Genomic DNA, 20,955 nt, shown 5'->3' with positions numbered 1-20,955 from the left:
GACTCAAATTTGAACACATATACATCGATAGATGAACATGGTATCCTGGAAGAGCATCTTATAATAAACATAGAACAAGATATCATCTATTATATGTCATCTAAGCTATATATATTCCAAGATTATGGTAATTTTTTAATCAATATCAAATTTGTTGAATGTTTGTTTTGGTAACCCGTTAGGTGATGGAGAAGATTCTGGTCCAATTGTTTTCTTCAGACAAAGTAAGCTATTTGGCAATAATGCAATTTCCCTCTCATCCTTCTCAAATATCGAGAAAAACTAAAGTAGGTCCGTGTCTTTTGTTTCTTCATTGATGTTGTAGGTACTTTTGTCGAACTATTAAACATTGGAATTCCAAAACATCAATGCCAATTTTGTGCAGTTTTATTTTAGTACAAGAAGTGCTTGCGAAAATCAAGCAATGCATCCAGACCTATATTCAGCTTGTGCTGTCACGAAAGAAGAGTTGATTTGCCATTGCTACGAGAAACATCATTTTTTTTTGATGCTTTATTAGATTATAATAGAGAAAAGAGATCTTTAAAATTTCATGAAAATATAAGGATATATAACTCGATGTTTGCCTTTACATCTATCGGATCCAGAATTGATAGTGAAATGAATAATATAATGATCTCACCTTCCAAAAAATCAAGATCGAGATATTCTAATTTTAATAATTATATATATATATATATATATATCCCTTTTTTTGGAAGCAATTTTTTACTTTACTATGAATTATTGCATTCAAAAAAATCTTTGATAAAATTTCTATACTTTTTTTTTTGTAGCTTGGCCGAGGAGACCCTTGACATTGAAGATTGTTGATGTTACTCATAATGATTGTCCTATATGATCAAATCTGATCGTCGTCATCGAACGAGTTACAAATAATTTGATGAACTATTTATCGTAACATTATATTATGTCGATCATTTGATATTGTGCTGTAATGTATTATCGAAAATCTATATAAAGATTTTAAAAAAAATAAAGATAATATAATTTCAAATTTTATCTATCATCTAATTAAAATTATTATTTTATTTTATTAAATATTTTTTCATCAGTTATTTTTGGCCCACCGTGTATTGTGGGTAACTTACTAGTAAACCATCAATGGACCAAGAAAAGGAAGCGCATATGAAAACCAAGACACCGAGTATCAGAACTAAGCATTATGCTTCCATCTCATGCAATTATACATGATTAAAATTGCCTTGATGTTCAATATAGCGGCGCCTTACAAAAATCGCAATCATCATTATCATCTACTTTCATCAATTGCATGCCCAATATATGTCATGCCTAAGGTAAACTATTGGAAGCTAGTATGTCTACATTATACTAGGGTTGCAACGATTGGCAATTCACCATCCTAATTGCAACCTTTTGTTAACAAAACCAATATTTATGACACTCAAACCCTGAGCATGAGGGCACGCTAGGAACCAATCTAGGTAGCAACCAGATATAAAAAATTGAGATTAGGAAAACTATAGAAGGCAAAGTTGAGAATCGGTGATAAAATTTGAACATTCCTTATGGACAACGGTATACGGTTGGATCAGGCGAAGCACCCCATCCCCTACTACTCGAACAACAGCACCATAACCATTCATTCGTAAGAAAACATAAAAAAGAAGATATCAGGACAACCCACTCACATAGGAATACCAATTTTTTTTCTAAAAAAATGGTCTGAAGAATTGGAAGGAACAAGAGGTTAGGCAAGAAAGAGACAGAGTGGATCTGGTTGATGAGCATATATCAGGTCCGAGTCATAGAGTTGACAACCTAACTCATCACATTGCCACCCACACTGCAACCATCCTATCGCCAGTTTCAAGAAAACTTTGCTCAATTTGAAGGATCCACCCACTTAAATGTGGAGGGATAGCAACCATATAGCTAATTTTGTCTAAATCTTGCCCTCTTAGAATAAACCTTTAGAATAAATCTTTATTTTCTTCTTATATGTGTATAATAGTGTCATCTCTAAGATGTGCTCTACCATATTAGTGACAATAGACAGGACAAAAACATACCATATAACTCAGTGCTCTTAGATGAGTTATTCCGATCGTGAGAACCATGACCACAATTAAATGAGTTTTTGGTTGCCAAGCCAATAGAAAGAAAATTATTTTGTTCTAATTAAAGTTCATGGCTAAGAACACGATTGTCTTGGGACATTTGGTGACCCTAGTGGTTGGGAAAATAGAGGGGTCTGGGGATGGCCGGGAGGTGGAACCGTGCAAGAATTTGCCACTTTTTTTTGTAGGGGATGGATGAGCTAAGCAATGGCCAATTTCCTTTCTAGGCTATTTTACCAAAGCATACAGGAATGGAGCACCTAAAACACTGGGTCGTGAACCGGACTACCCATCTACGGGAGAAAACAAAAGATAACATACCTCAGCCAGCCAAATCTTTTATTGAATCCAAGCTCCTGGGGCTGTGTGAGAGCCAAAAGACTTTCTGAAACAAGTGCTTTGAAAATCACGTCCAACTGTTAGATGTGATAGGCTTTAGGGTTTGGATTCACGGATGACCCATGCATTCAATAGTTCTCATTGCATAGCCTTGTTGGAGTTTGGAACCAGAGCATTGCCACTGCTCCATATCTAGGATATGACATAAATTGCGCATTTCACAATCACATGAGATCAGACTCCCACCGAACAGCAAGTCGCTGCAAGGATGCAAAAGACTCAGGTCATCTCTAATGAATAGAAATTGACTCTCAGCTTGAGATTGGATATGCTTGATTGAGGGGACCGGAGGTCTGGAATGAAAATGGGAATGGATGATTTTCATTCTAACCGTTTGATTGAAAGGAGTATCATTCTGATCCAATCTACATAGAACTCAATCTCTATTCTACTCTATGGATTCAAATTTCCATTTCAATTCCGATTCCGATTTCGATTCTAGTCACGAATCAAGTATTTTTGGAGGATTTGGTCATTCTGATTCTCATTCCACTCGTAAATCAAAAACCCTCCAAATGTACTCCATAAGTTTGGATCAAGTCAGGTCCAATTTTTTGTTGAACGTGGCATCTATGATTTATAAATCATATCTTTCTGAACTCTTTCCCGTTACCTATACTGATACTAACCTTGTTAGAGACATTTCCAGCCAGTTAGAGAATGGAAAGAAGAGTTGCTCAAGCTACCGAGTCAGACTGAAGTCCAGGCAATGCTGTTGCTTCAGGCCAATCTAGATCTATACAACTCGCAATCCTAGCATTCTCCTTGTGAGCTAGGTTAGCAAGCACAAAGACATAACTATGATAACTCACAAACGCGCACATTAAATTTCAATTCAATCTTGAATCGGATGAAGAAGCTGCCAAATGCGGAGGCACGCTTGATCTGTTGCTGAAAAATATCTGCGTTGCATGACCTTCACCATCCAAAAAAAAAAAAAAAGAAGCCTTCTCGATCGACTGTTAAGACCTAATCTGTAGCCATTTAAAGAAAAATCAATATCATCATTCCTCAGCCAATGGATCCGAGAAATTGCTGCTAGTACCTGGATCAAGAATCCAACATCTCATGAGATGAGATCATATTTCTACCATCTTACATGGGAAGCATTGCTTGCCCATGTGCCCGATGACAGCAATATCATCCTCCATGCCTAGGATCTCACTGACTACGACTCTCGCCAACGAATTCGATCCTTAAGTGCTAGTATTAAAGGAACTCAATTGTTGGGCAGACAGCAGAATCGCAAGAAACATCTATTCCCAATGGGAGGGAAGTAAAGGGAGAAAGGAAAGGTGGTGAGCCATAACACGTTTATAACAAAAATGAGCTTTGACTCAACCACTGGCACCAAGCAGCCTGGTATCAGGAAAGGAGCATGGACTGTAGAGGAAGATGCTCTTCTCAGGAGGTGTGTCGAAAAGTATGGTGCCACGGAGTGGCGCCATGTCCCTCTGAGGGCAGGTATGTGAGGAAAACTGTTCTCATTGAGATATTGTTCTGAAAACTAAAAAAGTTTAATAGAACTGAATTTCTCTTAATGAAGGCTTGAATAGGTGTAGAAAGAGTTGCAGACTCAGATGGCTGAATTATCTCAGGCCGGGCATTAACAGAGGGAGCTTTGGGGAGGATGAGACTGATCTTATTGTTAGGCTTCACAAGCTATTAGGAAACAGGCAAGTCACAAAAGAAGAGCCTATGTAGTTCATTATACTCGTTACCTTTCTCTGATTCAGCGAGAATAGCGTTTGCATATCCAAGGTATATTTCTTGGATAAGGAATGTTGTTTATACTTAGTAGGGGGTAGGCCTCGGGAAGCCCATAAAACAAGGTTGGGAAGCCCAGCCCAAATTTATGTTTGGTGGCACTCACCTTTGTGAAATTCAATGCGAAATTCTTTGCGCACTGCCTGCGGTGTAGAAAATCTGATGTGGAGTACACCGTTTTATCTTATTGGATCACATAGTCATTACTTTTCAATGCGCATTTAGTATCCATTTAATACCTGCATTTCTATTTTTTCGTTTGAAATTTTGAATGACGAAAATGCCTCTTCCTTCCGAAAAAATTATAACATCCTATACTGATATTGTAGCATCCTACGTTGAAGTTATGGCTTTCTGCACATAATATCATAATTTTTTTACAGGACGTCATAAAAAAAAAGATATTTTTTATCATTAAAAAATTGATGATAATTTTGAATGATGAAAATGTTCTTCTTTTTTTATGACGTACTATAAAAAAATTATGACATCCTGAAAGTTATAATTCGGATAGCATAATATCAACACAAGATGTCATAATTTTTTCAGAAGAAAAAAGATATTTTCGTTATTCAAAATTTTAAATAATAAAATAAAATTATGAATATTAAATACGTATTGAAAAATGATGAGATTTTCTGTACCGCAGATGATGCACAAAGAATTTTCAAAATTCAACATGTCTTCTCCACTTCGCTTTCTATACAGGGCCACGGAGTTCAATTATCTTCCAGTCACCATTATCAAAAAGATCAGAACTCTTCGTGAGTATGACTTCTAGATGTTGGAAATTTTGCATGGCAAATATTGAGACAAGATGGGTAACTTGTGGTTTAAAGTGATCACTCATTTAGTTTAAATGATTCGCATTTTGGGGCAGAATTTATGATTCGATTGCTTTAAAACCATAGGACCAGCATAACACGCACTAAATGTTAACAAATACAAATTGATTATGTTGGTACCGAGTACAGATTCTAATAATTTTAGTTAGTATCACTCGTTGCCCGTAAAACACGCCCCGCAAATCTTCTAACTAGCTGACAACAGGTGCTACATTTGCAGATTTAGGTAGGCATCGGGGACCTACATGCAGTATGATTGAGCTGACCACATACAGGTCTCTTGTGCCTACGCTGGTCCGGCGCTCACAATTAAGTCCAATGGACCCTCAAAAAGAAAAGATATTCACATTGCCTCACTAATTCTCAAAACCAGTTTAATTGGTGCCGTCCAAGTCTTATGCTTGTGCAGAGTGACCAATCAGAACTATTTTTAACTGACCCAACAGCAAACTCTTCGGAGGGTCAATGACCTACTTGATCTATGTATGTAACCAATTGGAAAATAGTTTCTTGGTTGTAATATGTGCCACTACAAAGCAGAATACCGTCCAATTATTGCAAAGCATCTTATGCCCACAAATATGGCATTTTCGAAAAAAACTCCCCTTGCATATACATACATAATTAGTTTGGCTAAAGGAAATAGCAAGAGCTATTGAAACCTAACCTAGTCCATGATAGTTGAGTAAAACATCCATGGACTGGAAAGCATATCCATACATTGCCACCAAATGGTTAATGCGTGCACATGATATTGTCACCATGCTATGCTACACAAGCCAACCTTATACCATGTGTACCATGGTGCGGTCACTAATTGCATGGATTCCAGGAACCAGAGTTAGTTGCATGTTTATCTTTAGAAAAGATTTTGTCGGTTAACGAAACAATCTCGTTCAGGTGGTCCCTAATAGCAGGCAGGCTTCCTGGCCGGACTGCAAATGATGTTAAGAACTACTGGAACTCTCATTTGAGCAAAAAGCATGATGTTAGAGATCATAAAGAGAGGAGCAAGCATGACGACAAAGTCTTGAAGCCACGACCTCAAACCATTCCTAGGACTTGGATTTGGTCAAGGGATCACCTATCTTCTGCAAGCGAAATCCAGCAAGAAGAATCTGAAATGCAAGAAATACCATCTTCTTCAAAGAATCATAAAACATGGGTGGATGCTCAGATCATTGGTGTGCCAAATGTTGAAAATGTTATAACAAAGGAAATGCAAACTGACAACAGGGTCATCCAAGATGACAACAAAGATGACGAGTCACTTACAGGAGTCGGAGGTTGGGAGGACTTGCTTCAGGATATCGATATTTGGGGAGACTTAGGGACCATATGACAAATACTGAGATTTTAACTGATAACTCAGAAATATAATGCTAGTCTTGAAGTTGTTTTATATCTTCAGAACAATGATATTAAAACATTTCATTGTCCTGAAACTTGGTAGATTTTCATCATCCTTCTACTTGAAGTTTTATGAATAGATAACATGATAAATAAGCAGAGGAATAAAAAACTAGAAAAGTAGCTAAATTAGGTACTTACCTCATCCACCCACTTGTGTGAATAAATGCGCTAACCTAACTCATGCAAAGGTGCAATAAACATTCGTGGTAAAGCATGAGAACAATATACAAAATGGTCAAAATTTTACATATAAATAAGGTCAACTTGAAAACTCGCAAGTGCATTTGATTGTATTAGTTTCCTGTTGGATCTTGTCGAGGATACAGTTTAACAAAGTGGTTGGTGATAATGTTTGGCACAAGGTTATGAGAATGTTCCGTTTCCAGGTTCTCATAGTAGGAACAAATTAAAGTACCAATACATGTTTGATGCCCAAAAATAAGCTAATTAAATTCAATGCCCTGAAGAACAAACAATGAATGCTACCAAAAAAAACAAACATGATGAATCAAATTTAATGAATTCGATATTGGGTAAGTTTTGAGTAAAATGAAGTCCTGAATGGCCATATATATTAAGTGTTACATATGGAAACCTAATGAACAGGAAAGAGATTGCACCAGCAAATGAAAAATGACAGTAGTCAAAAAGAAAATTTCAAAAATAAGTTAACAACAATATGAAACATGAACACTGACAGGAAATACCCAAACATACATATTGATTGATCCAGACCTGAATGATCCACAATACTAGGCCCACTGAAGAATTATATGACAATAAGAGAATTAAGCATCTGTAAATTGGATTACCAGCAATAATTTCAACAGCACAGGAAAGAGCTTTAAACATTACCAAAGACTAGATCATTGGTAAAAATATTAGCATTTGAAAAAATTTTCTTTTAAACATAGCACATCTAGAAGATGCTTCAGTTATATCTGCTCAATTTCCACCTCACTATCGATATCTATGTCTACCATTTCAGCATCCACCTTTTCCACCTCTACATCCTCATCGTCACCCTCGTACTGAAACAAGGTAAAAAAAAAAAAAAGTAGAGGTAAGGTTCATAATATTTTTTAGGAGGATAAATAAAGAACTATATACCAACCATTCCTAGGAACTAAAAGGCACGTGTTGTAGGATTTCTTAGATAGGGGTATCAAAGATAACATTGGGAAAGATATCAGAAAATTCATAAACTAGTTTATGGAAAAAGAAGCATGGGAGATGTAACAACAAACAATAACAAGATCAAAACCATCAGCAACACCAGATACCTCCATCAATTTGTAATTCGTAAGGAGTGCATGATAATCCATGTATAATTTGATAAAACAGGAATTATTCAGAGAATAATTGTCATTTTAAGATGCTGAAATTCAGAGAAACCTGTCAGTGTTAGTAAAATTAGGATAGAATGACAATCTTGTAACTTACAATATATATTGATTTCATTAAATAATAACAATTTTTAAATGATTGAGGTATGTACCTATACGCCCATTAATGATTTGAAGGTCCCACATAATGTTATATATACTCATACAATAGGAGTCTAAATAATAACCATCTGTTATCTATTACAAAGACCATTATCTAGAATGAAAAACAGTAATTATTTTGATCTATTCACTGTTTACAGGATAAATATTATGCATAGTTCAATATTCTTAAAAGTATAAAAATTCAGTATACTAAAAAAAGGATAACCTGCAAACAGTGGTCTCATCACATAACACCATTGTTTTGGCATTTTTTATTCATTAATTCCAATTATAGTGGATAATGACATCCACTATAAAAGCTACAATTTTATTTTGAGAAAAAAGGCTGGACTGAGAAAATAAAATATGTTGTTTCTGTTATAACTATTGTGTGCATAAAAGCAAGGGCATGGGTAAGTGGGACGGGTTGGGCTGTCTAGTGGAGTAAACTAGTGGGTTAAAACATTTGTGCTATAGACAAAATACCACATCAAGCAATTAGGACAATGTGAGGAGATAAAGCCTACAAAATGGAACTAGATAAATATATGCCTGCAGTTAAACAACAGGGGAAAATGATTTTAAGCACAGTCAACCATCCAAAGTGCAGGACTTGCCCTACAGGTGGCAAACAAACTAGATCTATCCACTCTTCACCTCTATGCAACACAACAATCTCCTTGGGAAAAAGGATATGACCTTCCTAACCTGCTTGTACGCATTTTGTGGGACCAGTGGAGGAGGGGGTGGCAAACAAGCTGACTTGGTTCTGTTTTCCGCATCTGCATTTTCAATATGTTTTGCAGTTTCAATAGTTTCAGGTTTCTCCTCCATTTCAATAGCTTCAATGAGTTCATCTACTGCATGAGCAGCCATACTGGTTGAAGGCAAGGAGCGTCTGGATTCAGAACCTTTCACCTGTTAAGTAACAAATGTCTGCTTAAGCACCACAAAAATTACCAATGCAGCTCTTCATGCAATTGGAAAACTGTAATACAACTTTCAACAATGTGGAGTCTTATTCTCAATGGCAACAGTGCTTTTAGTTATTGCTGCATTATAGTTATCGATTTCTTTGTTGTCTTGCTAAAGATGATAAACAAGTATCTATAGAGGCAAACGCATAGAATCTCACATGGAGTCATATTTAGAGAGAAATTTATCAATATAGCAAGCAAATGTCATATAGGGGGGAAGAAATTATCCAACCTTATCCAATGGAGAAGTGGTAGCAGAATCAAGTTTTCCTTGTTTATGCTTGTAGTCATCTGTCAAAGACTTATTGTTAATGAGGACTGTTTTTGTTGTGTCAGTTCCTTTGCTATTATGTTCTGAGTTAAGAGCAGGCCCTTCAGACTTGATAAGCTTCTCTGATTTAGTTATTGAATCTGAATATCTTCCTCTCTTTCGTGAATTCCCTGCAACAACCCAGATGTTTTCACCAAGACAAAAGCACAAACATGTAATAATACCATTTAAAAGGGGATAGAGGCAGATAGCCTGGAACTAAAAGCAAGAATTTTCAGAAAGAAAGGAAGGAAAAAAGAAACGAAAAAAGGAAAAAAGGATTACTAATCAAAATGTGATATCTTCCCCAATTTATGGTTGTAAATTGATGATAGAAAAGACAAAAAGATGTATCTATTACCAAAGTAAAAGTTTAGGAATGGGAAATTGTTTTTTTGAATGCTAGAGCGGATTGACACAGAAGACTTACCATAAGCTGCATATAAATAGTGTGGAAGTCTTATGCTAATCAAAATCTCATGCACAAGTCAAAATTTTATGAATCACAAAATTACACTATAAGAAATCATGTATATGCATTAAAAGTCAGAATGAATACAAAACAATAAGAACAAAGTGAAATATACAGAACATTGGTGAACAGTATGGCATCTCTATTTATGCATATATCTGTCAAACAATTAGCTAGCAACTAGAAAACCTGTCTCAGATTCAAATTTTAAAGGGAATTTTTCCAGTAATAAAACAGCATTACAAATTTAAGAATATCCTGGTAATACTGAGATAAGAACTTCTCAAGCAACTTGCCTATTTTTGCTTCTTCACTGGTTGCTGGGTCAACAAATGCCCTCCTCTTGGCTGAAGAAACATCACGCTGCAGGAAATCGTTCCTTGAGCTGATCTGATTATCACCATCATCATTAGGCTCTGCATCACTTACAACATTTACACTAGACTCTTCTTCATTGGCTCTAGTCTTTAGGGGATCCAAACTAATCTGATCGCCCAACTTTTGAAGACGAACTTGTGACCTGTACAGTTGCAATCATGAGTCAATCATCCATACTTGGTTACTCTGGAAAAATGTTCACAAAGAGCAAGAATAATCTAGAAGCCAATACAACCAAAAAGGGGGAAACGAAAAGCTAAAAACATTTCTCAAATAAGTGAAGGAAAGACTTGCCTTTTCATCTCCTCCTGTGCCTTCATATGATGCCTATGAGCTTTGATAAACTTTTTAATTTTTACAGTAATCCTACAAAGAACATCAATAGAATTGCATAAAAAAAGTAGATAAAATATAAATTCCTTCTTGAAGCAGTCATTAAAATATTGTTGATATATCTTAGTGACAGATGAATATAAGAACATGTTTGAAGAAGTGAGGGGAGAAAAAGGAGGGGGGGGGGGGGAGAAAGAGAGAGAGAGTGCAAAATGACACCTTTTACAGTCTTCTTGTTCTTTGTTCAGCTTCGAGTCAAGGTCCTCTATTCTACTAGAAAGCTTTTGTGCTTCATCAACCTTTTCCTCCAAAAAGATCTAGAAACAGAACCAATAATTACAAATTACCAAAATAAAAAGGAAAAAGGCAATGCATGCAGCAAGGCCGCCACAAAAGTTACATCATCGGCTATAGAGATGCAGCAGAAACATAAAAAGCTTACACATACAATACTTCAAAAGATAAAACAGCATATAACAAGAGCCACAATATTCAAATCTGGTAAATGCTATGGGTCAGTCAGTACAATTGACACCCCATGTCATAATGTGTAGAGTCGTATGTCAATATGTCGGACAGTGATATTCTCATATATTTTGCATTGCTTGCAATGCAAATAGGTTGTATTTGATCTCAAGGATCAAGAAGGCCTTTTCTTCTTTAACTTGGCTTGAGGATATCTATAAATCTGTCAGATGCAATACAATCCATTTTCAGGCTATAAAAATGTTATTGTAAGATAAACATGTTGAATATAGCAATAGTTTCCTCATGCAGTAGTACTTAAGGAACCTACTCTGGCCTTTATGTGAACGAAGGCTCACAAGTTAAGAATATAGGAGTATCTAATTGATGATATATGCAAAAAAGTAAAAGTGGTTGGGAGGCATGTGAATGTGAAGCTTTGGAAGGCAAGAGTGATCATGATTTAGAACCATTCATATGTATCAAGAAATGCGGAGTACCGAACTTGTATCAAGGGAAAGTCACAGATTTGGCATATGTATAAAACCATACCAACTAATATGAACAATGATTGCCAAAACTGACCCGAACTAGATGGTTCGGCCCATATTGAACTTAGGGATGAAAAAAAGTTGGGTATGGATTGGGTAGGCCATTAACCATACCCACCGTGTACTTGCCTTAGGGTAGGACAGGGCAGGACAGATAGTCTCGAGATGTGATGGCAGGTTGGACGGATCGGGTTGGGTAAAGCTACAAAATCTTTTTTTTTCTTTTGACTTAGAGAGGAGATTTATGAAGAGTGATAAATATTTAGATCAGGTTCTGAATAGGTTTTACCATTACATGTACCCATCCCGGATCCGCTACAAGTCAGGTAAAACTTGCCCCAATAGGGTTGGATCGGGTCAGCATCCAATGGGCGAAGTCAATAGCCACCCTTAATCGAACTGAATTGATACCGACCTAGAATGACCTAGAATGCTTCAGTAAGTCAGGTCGGTTTGGCCTATATAATCTCCCCCTTAAACCCTCCCCGAATGACCTCTCTTGAACCTCTCTCGAAGAAAGAAATCTCCGGTGCCATAGCTCCGTTGCTCTCTCTTTGGATGCCAGCCACAACCGAGAAAGTAGCCTCGCTCTCTCTCGAGTGTATCACGTAGCTGACAGTCAAAGGGCTTAAAGGCGGAGATGCTCTCTCTCCCCCCCTCTCGAGTAGCACCTCTCTCCGCCCCCCTCGCAGAGCTAACAGCGAAGGGCTTCGGGTGGAGGTGCGTCGCTTTGGCAGCACCCCCTACCCCCCACCCCTTCCTCTCCCCCTCTCCATCCCCTTCTCCCACTCCCTCTCACTCTCCTTATTTTAGTAATGCCTTGAAAAAACACGGTATGGACCTGCACCATACCGAACCTATCACCGGTCAATACGAGTCCCAATACTGATTCGACAAATCTTGAATATGAATGCATCAGGATACATCATTGCGATTGTTTGGCACTCAAATTCTACTAATATGAATTAACCTGAGCAGAATCATTACCTTCAAGAAAGTGTAGAATACCTTATTTAGACCCACATCCTCTTGTTAGTAACATAAATGTACTCAACATATGGATGCATTTATGGAATTATCAAAGACTAATAATAATAGGTCATCATGTTCCGAGATCTAGTATACAAAATACCAATAGGCTATTGTTAATTGCCTTTAACAACCCCTTTATACGCTCAAGGCGAATAATATACCCCAGTAGTTTACCAAGAAAGACTGGACATTCAGTAAGTGGTGGATCAATGGATAGAAGGACAAACAACATAGAAGCAACAACATCACGAGTACAATGGGGTAATACGTAGTTTATGAGCTAAAGCAAAAAAAACAAGCGAACACAATGCTTGAGAGCACAATCATGGATAAGGAACCATGTGCATGCTGAATCACCAATACAGTTAATGCTGAATCACCAATACAGTTAATAACCAGAAGCCAAAAGAATTTGGACACTAATGTAAGTTATGGTGGCACCAGAAGTAAAAGAAGATGAGAGAGAGTCACAAAAGCAACACATAGCAACAAAGGGCACTCAAACAAAATTCATTGTAGGTGTGGTCTAATCTCCTAGTTCCAATTGTTTTAGTTCACAAAAAAGTGAAATATTGGAAAATCACCTTTTAAATTATTAAACTATCTGGTGAAAAGATTGCTTAAATAGGTAAAGTGCAAGCTAAGAAGCAGGCAGATGCTCTAAAAAAGTGACAGCTTTAATTATTCAGTAAGTTTATCAGCATCAAGGTAGATTGCCTTGATTAGGTATTGGAAGGTAATGCTTCACACAATTTAAACAAGAGACAAGCCAAAAGAAGATGTTTAGCATGACAGATAATGGTTCGATTACAAAGAATTCTTAGGCATGATGAAGCAAGTCAACAAAGAACATGGCAGAAGAGCCTGATACATTTCAGCAGTGATCAATCTTGAAGTTTTTCGGCCACCAATAAGTGAACACAAAATCTACAGATAGCATCATGGTCATCTAATTGATTTAGATCTGAGGAAAAAGATAAATACACAATATAGCCAAGGTTGAAACAGTAGTTGTGGACTCCCTAAAAGAGATCAAAGAGAATGAATTTTTAAGCCTTAAATACAAGACAAAACCATGACAAGCAAAAGGCAAGTTAAAGGAAAAAGAATCCTAAGGGAAGAATGAATTCTCAAAGATGCAACATTTGATAGTAAAGTCCACAGATTAAGGCCATGACACAAGACACCCAAGTGGTACTCAATCTCCAAGCCAGGAAGATGTCTGAGATATGGAGACAAAGGTTGTAAATGCCATAGTAATAATAATAATAATTTATTCTTACCAAGTCTAAGGCAATGCTTCATAGTTATCTCTGAACTCAGCGTAATCAGATTTGAACTTTCCTAAATTAATCGCCATCAAACTCCCTCTAGATGCCAATACCGAAAAGCATAAATCCTATTTCTTCTCATCCAAACTGAATGCACTAGCTCTTTTACAACATGAAGAAATTATGACACACTTCTCACATGGCTAATTGAAAAAGTCATGGAACCATTTAATAACACACAAATGATGGAGCCATGAAAGGAAAACCATATTACAAGAAAACTAAAAACATATCCTGAATATTGTAGAGTCTATCAACTATGCATGCCCCCACTCTTTACTTGATGAGCCATTTGAACCATTGTTGCGACATAAAGCTCAGCAGAATTAACATTTTCCAATTTCACAACAATCAAATCCTTCTGATCTGGGGAAGTTATATTAAGTCATGGATCCAAAGCCTTCAGTCTTATCCACTAATTCATGACTGCAAGAGAATTGTTTATTAGGTATGATTAATAGAAATTTGTCTCTTATTGTCCGTTGTAGTTTCTACCCTTTTTCTAAAACACTTGTCAAATGAGGATCTAGAGCCAAACCCAAACAGTTGGGACAAGACTCAATGCTTATGGATGGATTTCTGCCCTTTTTCCTAAGTTATATTAAATCCAACATCTATTGTTTCCTTAACTATTTTCACTAGAAAATTATATACTTTTCTTCTAATAAGTATTTGGATGCCCTTTATAGCATGCAAGGCTATATATAGAAGTTCATCTGAAAATTTGATTACAAACAGGAGAATGTATAACTTGAATAATAAATAAAGACTGCTTAAAATTAAGTCTAAAAATTTGATCAAGTTCTATATGCTACCAATAACTTTCCATTAATTTTCAGTTTCATAAAACCTAATTGAGATGGATAGCAACTCTTAGAGCTAAGAGGCTTAATTGGCTTATGGAAACAAGGGGTGCATAAGTCATTTCAAAACATGAATCCATAAACTTCAGTCCATTAAGAATTGAAGGGGATTGTCTTGGTGAAATTGCTATATATTAATAAAACAGCATTGTTTTCGGATACTTGCTTCACAAGTAAAATAAGAAAAATTCAAAAACTTAATATTATTTTATTTTCTTCTTAGACCCCTTAAAAACTACCTAACAAAGGATGATATGGTTAGATAAAACATAAAGGCTAAATTATAGTCTTTCAAGATATTAAACCTACTGACACAAAGAAATATGACATGCACCAGAACATTTTTTTTAAAGCTTCAGAAACATTTAACAAGACAACTCACAAAAGAAATAAGACAAAGTTTGTGAGCATAAAATCTGAAAAAATACATGACAAGTTTCTTAAATAGCTTAAAACAAAGTAACAGAAATGCTTGACATCATTCTACCTATAAATAGCAAATAAAAAAAAAGGAATTTCAAATTTCAATTCCATACAAAGATAAAAGTAACGGCAACAGGTACCTTTTGATGAAAATAGTTGTTTTTCTAAAAATGCATATCTTGTATTTGTTGATCAAAAATCATATTTATCGTGACATATTTAAACATCACTAACTATGACAGATGTGGCAGCGACAATAAAAATGAAAACAGTATTGAACAAACAAAAACCAACCTCGAGTTGAGATTTATGATCATCAAGCATCTCAATATCCAACTGTATTTGCTTTATCTGCAAAAAGTTAATTTGAAAAAAAAAATAAATAATCTGGAAAAAAGAATGAAGTAGCAAACAGTATAAATAATCTCCATATATTGGCACTTCAAATGGCAGTCAAGCATATATGCTGATGAATTACAGTCGATAATGCAGACCTGCTCTTCTAGATCAATCCTCTCATTGTAAAATGAAACCTTGTCTCCTTTTTTTATATCTTCAGAGCCATCAGAAATGTTAAAGCTTCCAGAAACATCACTTTCTCCATCCATACGCTGCTTCTTCCTATACCTTCTTTCACTGAAATAACCACAGATGATTCACTATAAAGTAAAATTCAGTCACTATACCGTTATAGTCAATATCTAAATAATATGTGTCAATCTTTGTCAAGCTACTAATAACAATGGTAGTTAACAGCATCTTTATTTGCAGTGACATGGATGGTTCTTTATAGTTTCAAGCAATGTTAAGTATACAGGTAAAACAAACGGAAAAGGAAGAAAGTTGCTTGGGATATTAGTTTGGAGACTATAATTTCTTTTTAATTCTTCATATCTACTAGTAACTTGAAAGTAAAAAAAGGGATAAAAAGGCAACAAAAAAACTAAGAGCCTGTCTCACATCACTTTTATTTCTTATTTTCTATTTTTAAAATAAAATCACAAAAACCAAATAAAAAAATGGCCAGTGCTATTTTTCTATATTCAAAAATTACTTTTATTACTTCTAAAAATTACTTACTTTTAATATTTTCAAAAATGAGAAACTCATGTTTTTTACCGCTATCATAACATCACCTCCACCACCACCATCACTACCTTCACCACCATGCCACCACCATCGTCGCTGCCTTTGCCATGTTACAAGTGCCCCTATGCCTATCATCACCATTGCCGCTACACTGCCACCACCATTATCACCGCCTCTACTACATAGCTAGCATCCCTCCCACCATTATTGCCATCACAGTCTCCACCATACCACCGCCATCATGATCACCTCCACCACACCATCGATGCCCCCACCACCACCATCACTATCATCGCCACCTCCGCCATACTATTGTCACTTGCCACCAACACCACCGACACCTCCACTACCTCCATCGCTACCACCATCACCTCTACCACTATTGCCAGGTTTATATTTTAAAAATAATAGACAACACCAAATATATTTATGTTTTTCAAATTTTAAAAAATAGACAGAATTCCTATCTTCTGTTTTTTAAAATATAAAAAAAATGAAAGTGATGCCAAATGGCACCTAAGTTTATGTATGGGAATGTCCTTGTTGTTTTCAGAGATTCCTATCTTTAGGACAAGGAGGGTCTCACATAAATTTGTGCCAATAGTGGAAAATGAAAAATTTTTCTTTAATATAGAGCACATGATATCTAGTCCAGGTTTTGGACCCAACCTTGGTTAGAGCTAGCTCCATTAAGTGATTAAAAATGTAATGGATCAAAAACTTAAGTTAGTCCTTTGGGTTATTCTTAATCATACTCATATAATTGATGGACAAGCTAATAAGAGTCCTTGCTAAATCAAAGTCCTAGTTTTTATTTTGATTGCCCTTGTATAGGTTCATTCTAGGCCCTATTTATCAGAAAGAGTTGGTCCCATTGTAGTATCTGAGACACTGTATAAGTGAATAAAGTTTCAGACATTCTTCATAAAGGAAATCATTGGTTGGGAACCAAACCCAAATAGGAATTATTGCTGAGAAAAAGAAATAAGTTGCAGACAGTAATTTACACAGATTTATTTATGAGTTAGCAGACAAATACTGGAGAATGAGAATGAAGACATTACATTACCAAATACCAGATAAGGATCCATTATAATTGGTTTCTTTTTGTCCATGAAATTGCAAAGTTTTGCTCCACAATTAATTCAATTACTTATAAAGACTTGTACACTGAAGAGTGTGAGATACTATTTAAGCAGATTTCAACCTCACCTCCTTTTGATTGGGGACCTTGAATGACTGGAACCTGCAAGTAGAGTTCCAAAGGTCATAACAAGGGCGTGCAAGGAAAAGGCATCATAACCACAATATACATAAAAAAAGAAAGGCTTTATCAAATATGATAAGACAAATTACAGGTGCCACAATAAATGGAAGCTCAATCTAGTGAGGTATTAGCAGAAATCAATTAGGGAAAATACTAGGTTCAGGAGACTGCTTACCCCTATCATGAGAAATTGATTTATGACTATGATAAGAATGATGACCTCTTGCATCTCTTACAGGGGAATATCTCCGATGAGGAGAATGCCTTCTGTCAAGCTTACCTCTCAAGTTGCCATTTCTGTATTCCCGTCTACCTGAAAGTGAGGAAAATAGTAGAATTTCAAGCAGAGGAAGAATGTTTTTTTCACTTTGAATATATGAAGGGAAGGTGCATGGAGACTGAAGAACCCATTAATTTTATCAAGCTTACCATAACCCTGAGAAATATGGGAAACTCAATTACGATAAGTAGTACTGCCTCCTCAACAATTCCAATAGGCCACATAAACAAGTGAGCCATAAAACTAACAGATACCAAAATAGTGAGGTATGATCTTAGGTCACTGAGAGAGCCCTTGGAACATTGAAAAAACAAATGACAGAGAAGATGTCATAGCTGCCTTCTGGAGTGATAGAAAAGGAGGGTAATGGAAACTTTGGTATCATTAGTTATACTGAGAAAGAACCTTCCATCCAATATACTCATTCTGAGCTGTGAAAACATCCTCCAAGAATAAGCTCGAAAAATATCTCCTGTACAATAAATCTTAGAATGCTAATTTATATGGATCCCCAAGATGGAACTGGAACCAACTGAACAGCAACTAAAACAACTGCATGATTCAATTCAAGTATTTGCTGAATCTGCTAATAACATAGAGATCACAATACAAAGAACACATTCCAATAAGCATGTAGCAAACCTAATATTGACAAATCCTTCATATCACCTCTGTGGAATATGGAATCACTAGCAGAATGAAGCAACATATATATCACGTCACCAACTGGCGAGGCTACCAAAAACCAGCATGCATCATTGTCGAATTGCAGAGACTAATAAAGCTGTTGGAAGGTTGATAATTTGATCGATAACAAAATCAAAAGGAAACCAGGAATTATGTCACAATTGTTCCGCCATAAGCTTCACGTGGACAGATTTTCGATCAGAAAAAACAAAGACATAGTTCTCATCTGCAGTCAATGGTACTCAGGTCCATTATTTTTCAAAAGCAGAGTGAGTTTAGTTACATAATGCAAGTGCAGTTCAGAGGAAACCAAACAGAAAAGACAAAGTACACCCATGAAATGATATGACAATAATATTAAATAATTTTATAAATTGTCAATTAAAACTTGCCACTACCGATCATTAACTGTGGGTTAGGAAATGGCTCATATCCATTCTATTGTTTTGTAAGTCTGCTCCTAAAGTAATTCCACAACTTTTTCTCCCCGATCATCCGATCTGTATTGATTAATTTTTTTAATTCAGTTCCCTTGATCATCAGTTTTTTGCCATTCAAGTTCATTTTCCAAACATAAAAGAATGCAAGCAAATTATTTTCCAGTATGCAGAACAAGCCACCCATGTTGCATGTTTTCCTTTAAAACAGAAAATGCATCATCATCTTAAACCTCATTGGCACCAGCCAGAAGGACAACTACAAAGTCAGTAAAGTGCACAAGATAAACCAACATGGCCAGCGTCCTCACATGTGCATGACAAGAACTTAATTGATAGTAAAAGGGTAAAGTTAACATGTGTAGATGCAATTTTTTGTTTTTGTTTTTTTTTTTTTTTGAAGCAATCATAATCATAAAAGGCGCCCAATACAATAACCAATAAAGTAATTAGAAAATTGGCAACATTGCGTACTACAGGTGTTTCCAATTTCCTCAATTAGTTTATAAATGCAGTCAATCCACACCGTCACAGAATCAAAAATATATTATTTTAGTAACAAAATATAGTGAATATTGTTGCAGTTATTCTTGCTCATGTATAGTCAGCAAGAAGCTTATAGTGAATATTCTTGCAGTTATTCTCGCTCATGTATAATCAGCAAGAAGCCGATTAGAAAAAGCGTTATCTTTGAAAACCCAAGAAAAGAGATATATTTGGTTCATCACATAAATTTACATAAAGGATCCTTTTTATTTACATAAAGAAAACTATCACATAAATTTCACACATTCATTTGGTTCATCATCACAAATGATGCGATCCATGAACTGCTGGTAAAATTAATTCATATTTATGCTCGGTTGTAATTTAATCAATGATCTAGTAAAAATTTCCAAACTTCTTGAACCAAAAATAAAGCTTCCTCTCAGTGCAGCAGACATATTAAATCCAAAACCCTTTTCCACTGTGCCTTTCGCTTATCAATTTCCATGGAAACACTACAAATTCGAACAATCTCCACGATAACACAAGAAAAGGGCAGATCAAGAAACAAAATCAGGCATTTCAACTCGAATCAAAATAAAAAGGAAAAAGAAGAGGAAAGAACGAATTCTAATAATCACTTCTTGGAATTTGGAACGATTACCGCTGAAAGAGCCGGCGAAGCGGCGGAGCTCGGCTTCGCCGTGGGCGAAGTTGCAGCTCTGGCGAGTGCAGCGGCCGCGCTGGTAAAGTATGCACAGCTTCGTCTTGTACAGCTTCCGCCCCAGCATCGCGAACGAGAACAGATTATAATAGGACACTCGAGACTCCCACAGCGGCGGAAGAAGGAAGAATCCCCAGGATTATTTAGTTTCGGGGGTCACAGCATGGTGAATCTGAAGGCGAATGAGGGAGGTAGGGTTTGTAATAACGCAGTGGCAACCGACATGCGTTCCCGTAAGCGTCCCCAGAAAGCCACCCAAATTTTATGAGGAGCCTCCATTTGTGGTGCGGGCGTCCGTTTATGAGCTCTTTCTGAGTGTCTAGACCTTATTGCAAGATGGGCTAGCTTACAAGCCCAAGGCCAATCCATTTGCATATCCAAATTGGGCTAACCATGTGATTTGATGTGGTGAGATGGGTCACGTTGCCGAGTCTGATCTGATCAGATCCAATCAAATTCGGTTGGACTAAATAAGATCAACTTGGTTGCATGATATATGATTAGACCAGGTTTTGATAGGTGGGACCTATCTAAAAGTCATTATAAATACGCATTTAACTAAAATTTTACGAGCTTTGGTTAATTATTACTTGCATAAGCACGTGGAGAACTCTCAAAGATTTGAAAACAAACAGAGAAATCAAGATGATACTAGTTTCTGAAATAATTGAAAAGATGATGACATTTGACCATCTTAACTAAATAAAAGTAGAGACAAAACAGAAGAAAAACAGGAGCTAGGTATCATGGTTGACATCCTCTCCTTAGAAGAGAGGATTTCTTTTTTTAAAAAAAAAATTATTAGCAGAGGTTTTGATTATCAACTTCTCACGT

At 36.2% G+C, this 20,955-nt stretch overlaps 2 protein-coding genes across 4 annotated transcripts; one reads left to right on the top strand and one right to left on the bottom strand.

The window, feature by feature from the left end:
* Positions 1 to 3,580: 3,580 nt before the first annotated feature.
* Positions 3,581 to 6,455, top strand: LOC105052782 (transcription factor MYB1-like). The gene is made up of 3 exons (XM_010933715.4): positions 3,581 to 3,965; positions 4,048 to 4,177; positions 6,014 to 6,455. The coding sequence occupies exons 1-3, from the start codon at positions 3,827 to 3,829 to the stop codon at positions 6,453 to 6,455; spliced, it is 711 nt and encodes a 236-aa protein (XP_010932017.3). The 5' UTR covers positions 3,581 to 3,826.
* A 765-nt stretch (positions 6,456 to 7,220) lies between these two features.
* LOC105052650 (zinc finger CCCH domain-containing protein 13) lies at positions 7,221 to 20,333 on the bottom strand. Of its 3 annotated transcripts, none has more exons than XM_073244283.1 (11): positions 20,062 to 20,331; positions 17,683 to 17,820; positions 17,453 to 17,486; positions 15,646 to 15,787; positions 15,446 to 15,502; positions 10,706 to 10,803; positions 10,448 to 10,519; positions 10,072 to 10,295; positions 9,226 to 9,434; positions 8,716 to 8,934; positions 7,221 to 7,557 (listed from the first exon to the last, which is right to left on the bottom strand). In XM_073244283.1, exons 1-11 carry the CDS (start codon positions 20,186 to 20,188, stop codon positions 7,462 to 7,464), a joined length of 1,416 nt encoding a protein of 471 aa, XP_073100384.1. In that variant the 5' UTR covers positions 20,189 to 20,331; the 3' UTR covers positions 7,221 to 7,461. The 3 variants fall into 3 exon arrangements, with proteins under 3 accessions (XP_073100384.1, XP_073100385.1, XP_073100386.1); XM_073244284.1 differs by having other exon boundaries at positions 8,725 to 8,934; positions 20,062 to 20,328; XM_073244285.1 differs by lacking the exon at positions 8,716 to 8,934 and having other exon boundaries at positions 20,062 to 20,333.
* Positions 20,334 to 20,955: the final 622 nt, after the last annotated feature.

The sequence above is a fragment of the Elaeis guineensis genome, chromosome 10 (assembly GCF_000442705.2).
Source record: "Elaeis guineensis isolate ETL-2024a chromosome 10, EG11, whole genome shotgun sequence".
Lineage (NCBI taxonomy): Eukaryota > Viridiplantae > Streptophyta > Magnoliopsida > Arecales > Arecaceae > Elaeis > Elaeis guineensis.
Note: the sequence above shows the minus strand (reverse complement) of the source record. Positions and strands in the feature narration are given on the sequence as shown.